The sequence below is a fragment of the Pseudochaenichthys georgianus genome, chromosome 9 (genome assembly GCF_902827115.2).
Source record: "Pseudochaenichthys georgianus chromosome 9, fPseGeo1.2, whole genome shotgun sequence".
NCBI classification, from domain to species: Eukaryota; Metazoa; Chordata; class Actinopteri; order Perciformes; family Channichthyidae; genus Pseudochaenichthys; species Pseudochaenichthys georgianus.
Genome location: NC_047511.1, coordinates 31,407,869 through 31,419,103, shown reverse-complemented (window position 1 = coordinate 31,419,103; position 11,235 = coordinate 31,407,869). Strand labels below are relative to the sequence as shown.

Here is an 11,235-nt window from a genome sequence, read left to right as displayed (position 1 = left end):
ACAACTTCTAGATGTAAAACGACATTAATTCTGCCCAGAAATAAAGCTCAACATCAAGACACTGAATACAAGTGGAAATCCTCTTTTTTGGGACGTTTTTGATTATGTATTTTTAATTAATATGACACTTTATAACTACTTATGTGAATACATGTTTGCAAAATGTCCTTTGGTTCTTACGATTTTCTATCGGTTTTCTTTTACTATACAGAGTACCACATTTCAACCTGATCCAGTAGGTGGGGCTTAGTGAGGCTCAGAATACATCTCTCTGAAAATGCATAACCAAAAGGTCTGTCAGTACACTGCTTTGTTCCAGAATGATGCATATATCTGACATACATTTTATATCATTTTGTAAATATATTCCTGCTCCCCAAATAATTAAATGTTACATACTTTGGTGATGCATCCATTGTTGTCCTGGTTTGTTTAAAATGTCTCTAGATTACAGGATGGATGGTCTTTTAATTACGTTTTAAGCGATTCTCGCCCCGACAGGACAATCTGTAATCATTTGGATCTCGTAAAGTACCCTTAAACATAGCACCATCTTCAGGTGGTAATGCTTGATAAATATTTTTAGAACACCTTCAATTTGACAAGCCAAAACCATTAAATATTTGGTGGTTTTGCCTTAAACAACTTCAAATTATTACTCAATTATCAAAATGTAATTATTTGTGTGTGTTGATGAATTCATTTAATTATTTCAGCAATTCATATTTTATCTAAGATAGTTAAAGGGAAACTGTCGGTGATGCACGAGTATACAAAAACAGGCTTTAATTAAAATCTTTAATTACCAAAATAAAAAGTTCAACATCCCCAAATACAAAGACTTGCACACTATTCGACCCTCTCTAAAGGAAAGGTGCTCCTGCTCCGCTGCTGCTAAGGATTTTAGGGACATCTTTACTCAGCAATGTTGACTTTGTCTGGGTACTTCTAAAATGTGCAGGAGTAGAGGGGGAGAAGATGGCGAATAACATAACCAGCGTCATACGGTTCTCATCATGCTCTGGTTTAAGAGGGACAGATAATTCAAGCTATGCAGATTAAACACATTTCAAACCACTTGACAGAAAAACGTTCCTCTGATATAATAAACCCAACCCCAGGGACATTTCAATAATCTGATATTACACTGTTCAAATCAAATGGAAAAAATAGATATTTACATCTCATATGGATCATTATATGCAAATATACATTAGCAAGTCATTATTTTGTATATACTTTCTATACCACAGTTGTCAGTAAACTTGGAGCTATATCTTTGAAGAGTTAGTTCAATACATTTCTCCTATATGAGAAAAAAAAACTAAAAAGCACTTCATTCCACTCCAAACGATGTACAACAACAAAAATAACAAACATTCTGTTTCACACCCACAGTTCAGCTGGAAACAGGAAGATGGTTGGAGGAGTTAGCACCGGTTTTTGTCTTTCAACTAAAAAGCTGCTGAGACAGAAGCTACAGCCGAGGTTAGCTATTTCCGTAAGAGACTTTGTTTGACTAATGGTAAAAGTAATTTTTGCATGCCATTATGGATTTTTAGCTTCTTAAATATGGAGATTTACTGCATTCCTCAGTTTTATCCCATATTAAACTTAATATATTTGGGTTTTGGACTCACACAATAAGACATTCTATTGTGTGAGTCCAACACAATAATTTTCTGACATTTTAAAAGCCCAAACAATTAATCAAGAAAATAATAGGCAGACATATGAACCACTAGTTGCAGCGCTAAGTGCATTATTCTGCACCTCTAAAACAATAATAATTCAATATAATTAATAATGCATTGATTTCATCAGTCAAGACCGCATAGCACTTGCTCATTTCTAGAGTAACACTAGGTTTTACTTCAAAAGAAAAAACAAGCTCAGTTATTTCTAATTTCATATTTTTTTCAACTGACAAACAAACACATTAAGTAGCCTTTAAACTTCATCCCACAAGGTTTCCAAGAATCAGTACACATGTTACTTCAGCCATTGTTATTGGTCATAGTTTAGAGTCTGTTGTGAGCGGTGGTGCATTAACACAGTGTGAACAAAGTGCTGAAAAATCAACATCCGCACATGCCAACACCCACACAGTGGAGGGGGGAGGAAATGGGTGACAAGCATAGAGTACCACCCATTATTTGGCACCTTGTTCACTCACCCTCTGTCCTGTGGTGAGGTTCAGTTTGCTTCTGTCCTCGGTGTTTCTATGATATGTATTGACGTGCAGCAGTCGTAACGAAGCTACAGCTTATAGGCAGATCTGAGGGTGATGCGTTGTGTTAGACAGGACTACAAGTGGCTGAGTGCCACACATTCTTTGCTTTGAGAAACTGTAAGAAAAGCCAAACAGACACTTAGGAATGAACACAGATTATCGATATGTTTACTTGAGGAATGACTGAAACTGAATTCAAGTTATTAATAAAAACACATTTCTCACAATATTTCAATGTGCAAATAGTGTGAGACTTTTAAGGGAATACAAACGTGGGAACACCCACAAAATAACTATTTTGCGGATTCAAAGTTATGAGCTGCATGGTTGATTTAAAGGTGGATGTTTTAAAGTGGGGTTATATGAGATACTTCCAAAGCGAGTGTTCAGTATTACTTAGAGCGCCTGGCATCTGGCCTCCACAGTTTGGAGTAGCAGCCCTGGAGCAAATTACTATTGTGGACAAAGCAGCAGCAAAACATACTTCAGCCACTTAAAGAATAATCCAAATCAGTTGAAGTGAACGCTATATTTAGAATATTTTCACCACTTTACCTTGCTGTGAGATGGCTCGCTCCCAAGAGGATCTCCAGCCCTTGTCTCTCTCATATCTCCTCCATTCAAGGCCACCAGACTCCATTGAAAGAAAAATGTAATTCTACCTCACAGAACACCAGAGTTGCTGGTCTATCACTGCCACAATTGGAGAATTTGAACCTACCAAAGTCACACAATAACACAGTATGTTATTGAGTTAGCATCTCATACAACCCCCACTTCAAAACACACAAAGTCTGAGACCTGCAGAGGTGCATTAGGACTTGAAGACGTGCACGGCCCTCACGACGTACTGCCTGCAGATCGGGCACTCGTTCATCCTCTTGCCGCACTTGGTGCAGGTGACCATGTGACCGCACTCCAGGAGGACGCAGTCGATCACAGCGTCCATGCAGATCCTGCAGAGGTTGTCATCCTGGACCGTCAGCGGAGCCTTCTCACCGTCTGGAGGAGAAACGGAGCGGTGAAAGGAAGTGTGAGGAAACTGTTTTAAAAAGGAGTAAGTCACCCACAAGATGATCACATGTCTCCATGTTGAACAAAGAATAAACAAAATGGAGAAGAGTAATTTGAATTATTTTGTCCTTCAGTCTGTTATTTTGTAATCTTTGTTCACCATTTTCTTCAAGAATACTAAGTAACACAGGGTGAGTAAATGATATGCAAATGGTCATTTAATGGAAGTTTTCCTCCTAACACAGCGATGAAATAACAGAGTGATATATCATGCACTGAGGAGTGAAGAAGGTGCAGCAACATACTCAGCAGCTTCATAAACGGCTCATCTTACCCAGAGTGCCTTATCTTGGTGAGGTCATGCTCACAATCTACTCAAAAATGTCAATGCCCGTAATAGCAATATGTCAAGGTGTTTCTATGACGACCATACAGTCTTTATAACTGGTAGCCTGCTGCTAAGAGAGTGGGTTTACACGGCTAATAGACTACACTTCCTCAGAATGACTTGCTTCACACATCCAAGCACATGAATGGATGATAGCATGATCATGGTGGATCGATGAACCTGTGCGATCAATGATTTCCATCCTTTATAAAGAAACTCTCACATTAAATGTCATTCACACACAGGGAGGACACATAGGGAGGACACATGGGGATTACACAAAGATGAAAGTGGGATAACGAATGATAATCGGTTCACAGTGAATACAGATGTGGTGGTGAGTCACAGGTGGTGCATGTGACCATGGCAACAGTGGCATAAGCCTTACCTCCGACGGCCCCGTTGCAGATAGGAGGGGGAAAGGCCACCACTTAAGAGTGATAGGAGTAAAGCAAGCAAGAGACATTTCATTATGATTCTGATTGAGAAAAATGCATTTAAATGACTCCGCTTGTGAAGTTAATTATTATTATTTTTAGCGACAGTATATCATATTGTCTTAAGGAGCAGAGATATTGGGTTTTTGTGGTTAAAAACAGGATGTGGTTTCCAATGCTGACATTTAGGAGAGTGCACACAGTTGAGTGACAGCTTACCTGTGGTTTCTGTACTGCTCACATTTTCCACTGCAAGAGAAATCATTTTAAATTAGTATTGCGACTTATTAAAACATCTTATATTCTGTCAATACACAGGCTTTACCGAAAATATTTAGAGTGTTTTTAAGTTTTTTAGGGTGATGACATAAATATAATGACTGACTTTTGAAGCTTTCTTGGAAAACCTCGATATAGAAGCTTATCTAAAATGGACATTTGGTAACCCTAACCCTAGTAAATACATTCAATAGTAAATGCATGTAAACATAACATTGTTAAAGCCAACAACTGCCAAACTAAATATTTACTCAGACTAAGTTAATACCCACATGATTTCCTGTTCTCCTCCGTCTCTCTGTACAGTCGGTTGACCCGCTCTACCAGCTCCCACTTCTCACAGCACCCTGAGAAGTTGACAAAGTTCCTGGCGAGGATCTCCTTCAGCTGCCGGACGGACAGGCCCTCGATGTCCCTCAGGCTGGAGATATCTGAGAGTGACGCTCTGGCCCGACGCCGCGTCTGAGGACTGACCTGAAGGAGCAGGAAACACGACATTAGGGGAAAAATGAATTGAGCGTTGAGATTTCCCTTTAAAAACTTGGCAGATTAGCCTCATGCATAAGAGAGGAACGGGGCTGCAGATGTACACAGGGACAACAATTGTATTCACTATGAGAGTTAAATAAAAATACAGCTTATACTTCCAGGAATCCTGTGTTGTGTTTAATAGCAAGCATGCACCACCACTTGAGAATTCTTGTAATTAAAAATGATTATGCAATATAAAAAGGGGTTTATTACTGCTTGTTTTGAGTAGAAAACACTCTTTTGCAGAATGGGCAGAAGATGCTTGAGTGTGCTTAGAAAAACTCTTATATGCGATAGAATCTTGTGTTTCATTGTTTGCTTATTCAGATGGAGCTGAGCAATTGTAGGCATTAGCATCTTATTTGCAAGCCTTATATTGCTAACCTGGCAATGTTCAACACAAAATGATATACTGCATATAGAGCTGTGTCATCAGTTATTTCTATTTATACGCATTCAGCAACAGAAATGAAATGCACTTTCCAAAACTTCACATATGAATGATTTCATAATGAAACCAGGAAATTGTATAAGTCACTGATTACCTCCGGATTGTGTTCACTGGGGTCCAAGTTGAGGAGAGACACAGATGTGGCATCACCTATATCCTGCAACACAGCAGAGGCAATAACAAACATTAGTTTGCAGTACACACTGGGAATAAGCCCGATGACTAAGGATCAGGATTAGACACTCTTCAGACAGCTCATTGATACCCTGGGTCAACAATGTCTCGTAGCTTCCATGCGTACTGCTCCCTAAGCAGGCCAAGTATTTATAGTTGAGCTGAGCTCTCTTTTCAGTGCCTGTTATGGCTCTTCTTATTTGCTTTATATTCCTGATAATTTAATTTTCAACTTGCTTGTCGTAAAGCAAGAATGAAAGGATGAACAATATATTTCAATTAGTTTCTATATTGGTGGCATGTCAACAAGTGGTGGTCAGGCTCCACCACTTGTCAGGCTCCTCTCCTCTGTGCACTGGGCTATATCATGCAATCGAAAGTGAAACTTAAGCTCGCTCCATTGCGGAGATATTTCCGCGAGAGTGCAGAAAACTTGTATTTATTTATTTATTTCAAATGTGAAATGTTACCAATATACTCACGGACCACTAGGGGGCTTCCGCGGACCACACTTTGAGAAGCACTGATCTAGATGTGTTAAAAACATTGAGATGTATCAATCTATTTAAGATATGCCTTTATCTCTTGAAATTCTCAAGGTACGTCTGTGTCACAATTTTAAGCGCATCTCCTTCCTACAGAGCCCAGAATTGGAATTGTTAAAGTGTTGCTTTTTGTGAGTTGATATAACTGTAACTTCTGTTAGGAACATAATGCTTTTGTCTCGTGTCTATTGCAGGCCTCGAAATCAAATCACATAAAAGTTGTACTGTGGCAGACTTTGTGATATCAGCAAATATTGTACTATTGTCCAAGTCATACGCAATATTGTAATGACAATTGTTGTGTACATCCGTAATGTGTGCTGCTGCTAAAAATCACACATGGTTAGAAGTTCTGACCTGGTTGGTGTCAGAGCTGTCACTCCTGCTGAGCGGCTCCTCCTGAGAGGCGACGAAGGCCGACAGCTCTGAGGCTGACTGCGTGGTGGAAGGGGTCGGCGTGTAGAGGGAACGCGAGAGGAGGCTGGCCGCGTCTGGGTCCTCCTCTTCCTCAATGCCTCTGTGACAAAGCACCAAGTCCACCAGGTCTTCTTTTTCCCTGCAGGTATCCGTGGGGACGTTGCGGAGCAGCAAGTACTGACGCAGGTCCCTGACTCGTAGGCGCATGAGCCGCGGACGCTGAAACGCTGTCGCCTTCAGCAAATTACATGTGGCACAGACACGCAGATTCTCCTGAAGCACGGAGCACAGAGAGCAGAAGCTCCTCTTGCAGTCACAGCAAATATACTGCAGAAACACAGAGAGAGAAAAACAAGATGATGGAAATTAGGCAATATGTCTAGAATGAGTGACTGTCAAAACACAACCATAAAAGAATAAAAACACATTTGACATACATAAAGGGATGTGATGATTGGATCTGTGACAAAAAACACTAACAATTATTTTATTGAGGAGAATTTTCATTAACATGATCATTGTGAATTGTGTGACTTGGAAGGCTGTCTTGTTTGGTTTTATGGAAGAGGATTTAAAAAATTGATCACAATTTATAATACAGAATAATCAAGCATAAAAGCACAGACTCACGATGCTGCTATTTCTATTTTTATTTATTTACCCTTTATCTATGCAGGGGGATCTAAGGATTTAATATGACCTTTTTATGATTGTTCCCTAAAAAGGATAATAAAAAAAGATGTCCTATTTGTGATACAATGAAATGTGATTCATTTATGTTAAGAGGCACAAGAGTTTGAATCATATTTTGATTATTATCGAGATAAAATCATGAATCACAAATATTTTGGCCGAGATAAATGTGTCATGAAAATGTTATCTGGAACGCCTACATTTGCCTAAAGTGTGGCAAATTGCTTCTATTTACCCTTTTTTATTCAAATGTCAACATGTTACATTTAACAAATGAATGGAAAGCACCTCGATGTCAGAAGTCCTTTCCTGCATTTTTCAATCACTCACATCTGCTCTACCTCTCCTGGCGCAGAGACAGGAGGAAGCTCATTTCTTTTAAGTGACAAACATCAAACAGTAATAAATGCAAGATGTGGGATTAGACTCATATGGTGAGCGAGTGAAGCACAGGGTTCAGACAAAATGAGACCATAAGCCATGCATGGTGTCCATCTGTCTCTGCAATCAGTTAGAATGGCACAGCCTCCTCATTATAAATTAATAGCCTCTGGGTGTAAATTAAATTATGATATTTTTTCAATTTGGCAAACAATTTTTTTAGGTGATCGAGGTGCTCTATTCCCTATAATATTTTACACTAATATTTAGACAGGCACTTTTAGTCTAGTCTATACAATATTTAAAAATACCTATTACTAACGTAGACAAGAAAACAAGTGTACAAAACATGTTCTCTATCTACGTGCTATTAACTAGATGCATTTCCACAGCCAAAAACAGCAGGTAGTTAGTCCTTCTGTTTAAAATATTCATCATATACCTCCCTCTGCTTCTACACAAACACCTTTCCTTCTAATTAGGTAAGTAGAGCTGTGAACATGTACTGGAAGACACCTACCTTCCTCCTGAAGACTGAGAAGGCCTGACCACAGGCCTTGCAGACCAGACTGGGACTTCCTGAGCTGGCGGGCGGGTATGTGGAGTATCCCGCACTGGGGGCAAATCTGAAGGGTCCAGCACCGGCCCCAAACCCTGGCTGCTGGCCTCTGACGGCCCCTGTACCCATGACTTCATTCAGCAAACCACAGCATGAAGCCCACATGGACGAGGCTCCTGCCTGACAGTCAGAAAACACAGCATCATTTCAGAAACAGCTTTTAGACATCAATAGGAGCATAACAGCATGATTCTTTGCACCTCCCATACTTATTTATTATTACAACAAGCAGTATTTAATTTCACTGTGGAGTATTTGATTATACATGTTATTTTTAGCTCATCTTATTAATTTTTACATATATATTTCACTCATCCTGCAACATAGGAGAATTGCAACATTCTCTTGCACTATTTTATTTATATTCTGTTATTTCTTGTGCTATTTTTTTTAAATGTATTTTATTGTTTTATGTTGCATTGAAGGAGAAGCCTGACATTTTCATTGCGTTGACTACACTGTAGCTACTGTGACAATAAAGCCTTTTAATCTTGATTTATGCTCTGAAACAAGCCATATTCTTTGTAAAGTTGCCTCATTTGGATGCATATTATAAATAATAACTAAACACAACGCTGTTAAAGCACAAATAGTCAGACAGGAAGCTCAACATTCCACAACACAGGCAGACAATAAAACGTCAAGCAAGCTACATTTTAAAACACTTTCGATACCAAGCTGACGCTAGCGTTGCAATACGAATAACAAAACAAATGCATTTACCAAAACAATTGCATGCCTTACATTCCTGTCAGGTCGGTGTTTGGCAGCTGTCACTGAGCTGCTGTCTTGTGACCGTTTTCTAACAGAGGCTGGGTGACATAACGTCAGTGACATGAAGCTTCTGTAGCTAACGTTAGCTCCCTGCGGCTAGCCTCAGTCTAAGCAGAGCTAAAAATGGATCAGAGGTTATGTAAAGGAAAACGGCACCTTCATTGCAGCTCCGGCGTTTCTACCGTGGAAGAGGAGGCAGGCGGTGAACACATTGTAATATGAGGCATCACTTCTTAAATTGCATGAATGCGTCTTGGTGTGAGAGAAATGTTCGAGCCCCGGGCCAGGCTGCTTCTTCTGTGTGAGCTCTGCAGCCTGCGCGCAACCACTCTGTTTCACTGCCCTCCATGGACAGTCTACAGAAGTCCAGCCTACTTTACAGACATATGGGATACATGTTCACCATTGATATTCCTGTTGTCAACAAACAGATTAATCATCCCTCTTCCCTTCAGAGCCCCTTGAAAAATGCCACCTTCACAAAAACTGCTATAAAAATATGATATATTCATATTTTTTCCCACTTTAAAAGATTCAATCTTTCAAAACTACTCCAGCCTGACATACACATATGAAATATGAATTATATTTTTGGGGATTTTAACCCTTTAAATGCCAGTTTGTTGAAAAAACTCCACTGTTTTTGTATTACAAAAAACTAGAATAATTAAAAAAAAAATACATTTCAAGGAATATTTGATTATTGTTACTATTATGTCCCTAGATGGGTCAATGATTGGCAGCAACATTGATTTGAATGTATTGTTACTTTGTTTTGCAGTGTCAGATTTAAACAAAAACTCACACTCGTGTTCCCAAGGCCAAAAAATGCCACCTTCACAAAAACTGCTATAGAAATATGATATATTCATATTTTCCCCACTTTAAAAGAGTTCACCTTTTAAAATTCCTCCAGCCTGACATACACATATGAAATATGAATGATCTTTTGGGGATTTTAACCCTTTAAATGCCAGTTTGTTGAAAAAACTCCACTTTTTTTATTGAAAAAAACAAAAAACTAGAATAATTTCCATAAAATAAATTTCAAGGAGTATTTAATCAGTATTATTATTAGACCCTGATATGGGTCAAGGATTGGCAGCAACATTGATTTTTATGCATCATTATGTTTTCTGTAGTGTCAGATTAAAGTTTAAAATCTTAGCCTATAATGATATATGATGATTTTCACTAGGCCGTCTCTTACCACAAGTAAAAGGGTTTTTTCCCCACTAAATGCCTATTACCCTGTTGTGTGCTAAAATGAATAATACAAGGTTGAATGTTGAACACTGTGTCTGGCTGTGAGAGTCCAGCTCAGGACGAGCAGGGGCTGCAAATGGACAGACTGTGGTCCTTGCATGTGAAGTGCTGCAAACTCTTCTGTCCATGCAAACGTGGCACTGCCTCCTGCTCTTCCATTCACTGATGAGAGAAGGTATGGCAAGCCGATTTAGCTTTTATTCATTTATGGAGGATATCAAAAAATCAATTCTTACTAGCGAATTCTTGATATAAAAAATGCAATTCTTACTAGTAAGAATGCGAATTCTTCAAATCAAGATTTCTTATTCTTGATATCAAGAATGCGAATTCTTGATATCAAGAATTGAATTCTAACTGATATCAACAATGCAATTCTTGATATCAAGAATTTGCATTCTTACTAGTGAGATTCGCATCGTTCTTCTCACCCTCTGGAATTCTCTGCCCTCTGCAATCAGGAATGCAGACACTCTGGACACCTTCAAAAAACACCTCAAACACCATCTGTTCACTCAGGCCTTTGGCCTCAACTAATATACAGTCACTTATTTCCTGCTATTGCTCTAGTTCAAATTCCAATTTCTGATATCAGTAGTTCAATTGTTGATATCAGAAATACAATTTGTTCAAATTCCTTTTTTTGATATCACGAATTCAATTTCAACTAGTCGAAATGCCAATTCTTGATATCAGAAATACAATTTGAACTAGTTCAAAATCCTTTTTTGATATCAGGAATTCAATTGTTACTAGTTCTAATTCAATTTTTATTTATATAGGAGGCCATGATGTTTTTAAAGTACAGAAACATTCAGAATGCATGACGATTCCTTCAAAGGTTTTGTAATAGACCCCTAGTAGGCCTACTCTGAATTTATAAAGTAATACCATTATTGAGCTCATTAGTGGCCTGACTGGTCCTCCTAATTTGGTCTAAAAAAAGTCAATGATCCAACAATGACAACACTTGGTCGACTAAGGATGTCGAATGAAGACGTTTGTTCCAGTCTTCTTACCCTTGTGGGATGGT

At 38.7% G+C, this 11,235-nt stretch overlaps 1 protein-coding gene across 2 annotated transcripts; it reads right to left on the bottom strand.

Moving 5' to 3' along the window:
• Positions 1-769: 769 nt before the first annotated feature.
• rnf34a (ring finger protein 34a) lies at positions 770-9,292 on the bottom strand. 2 transcript variants are annotated; one of them, XM_034091871.1, is made up of 8 exons: positions 9,093-9,292; positions 8,064-8,282; positions 6,410-6,796; positions 5,428-5,490; positions 4,624-4,825; positions 4,292-4,321; positions 4,024-4,065; positions 770-3,235 (listed from the first exon to the last, which is right to left on the bottom strand). In XM_034091871.1, the coding sequence occupies exons 1-8, from the start codon at positions 9,096-9,098 to the stop codon at positions 3,048-3,050; spliced, it is 1,137 nt and encodes a 378-aa protein (XP_033947762.1). In that variant the 5' UTR covers positions 9,099-9,292; the 3' UTR covers positions 770-3,047. The 2 variants fall into 2 exon arrangements, with proteins under 2 accessions (XP_033947762.1, XP_033947764.1); XM_034091873.1 differs by lacking the exon at positions 4,024-4,065.
• Positions 9,293-11,235: the final 1,943 nt, after the last annotated feature.

Excerpts from the sequence above, each read along its gene's own strand:
- rnf34a (XM_034091871.1), bottom strand. Across the intron at positions 6,797-8,063 it reads TCTCAGTCTTCAGGAGGAAG|TATATTTGCTGTGACTGCAA; the intron begins GTAGGTGTCTTC and ends GTGTTTCTGCAG. Across the intron at positions 5,491-6,409 it reads ACAGCTCTGACACCAACCAG|GATATAGGTGATGCCACATC; the intron begins GTCAGAACTTCT and ends GCTGTGTTGCAG.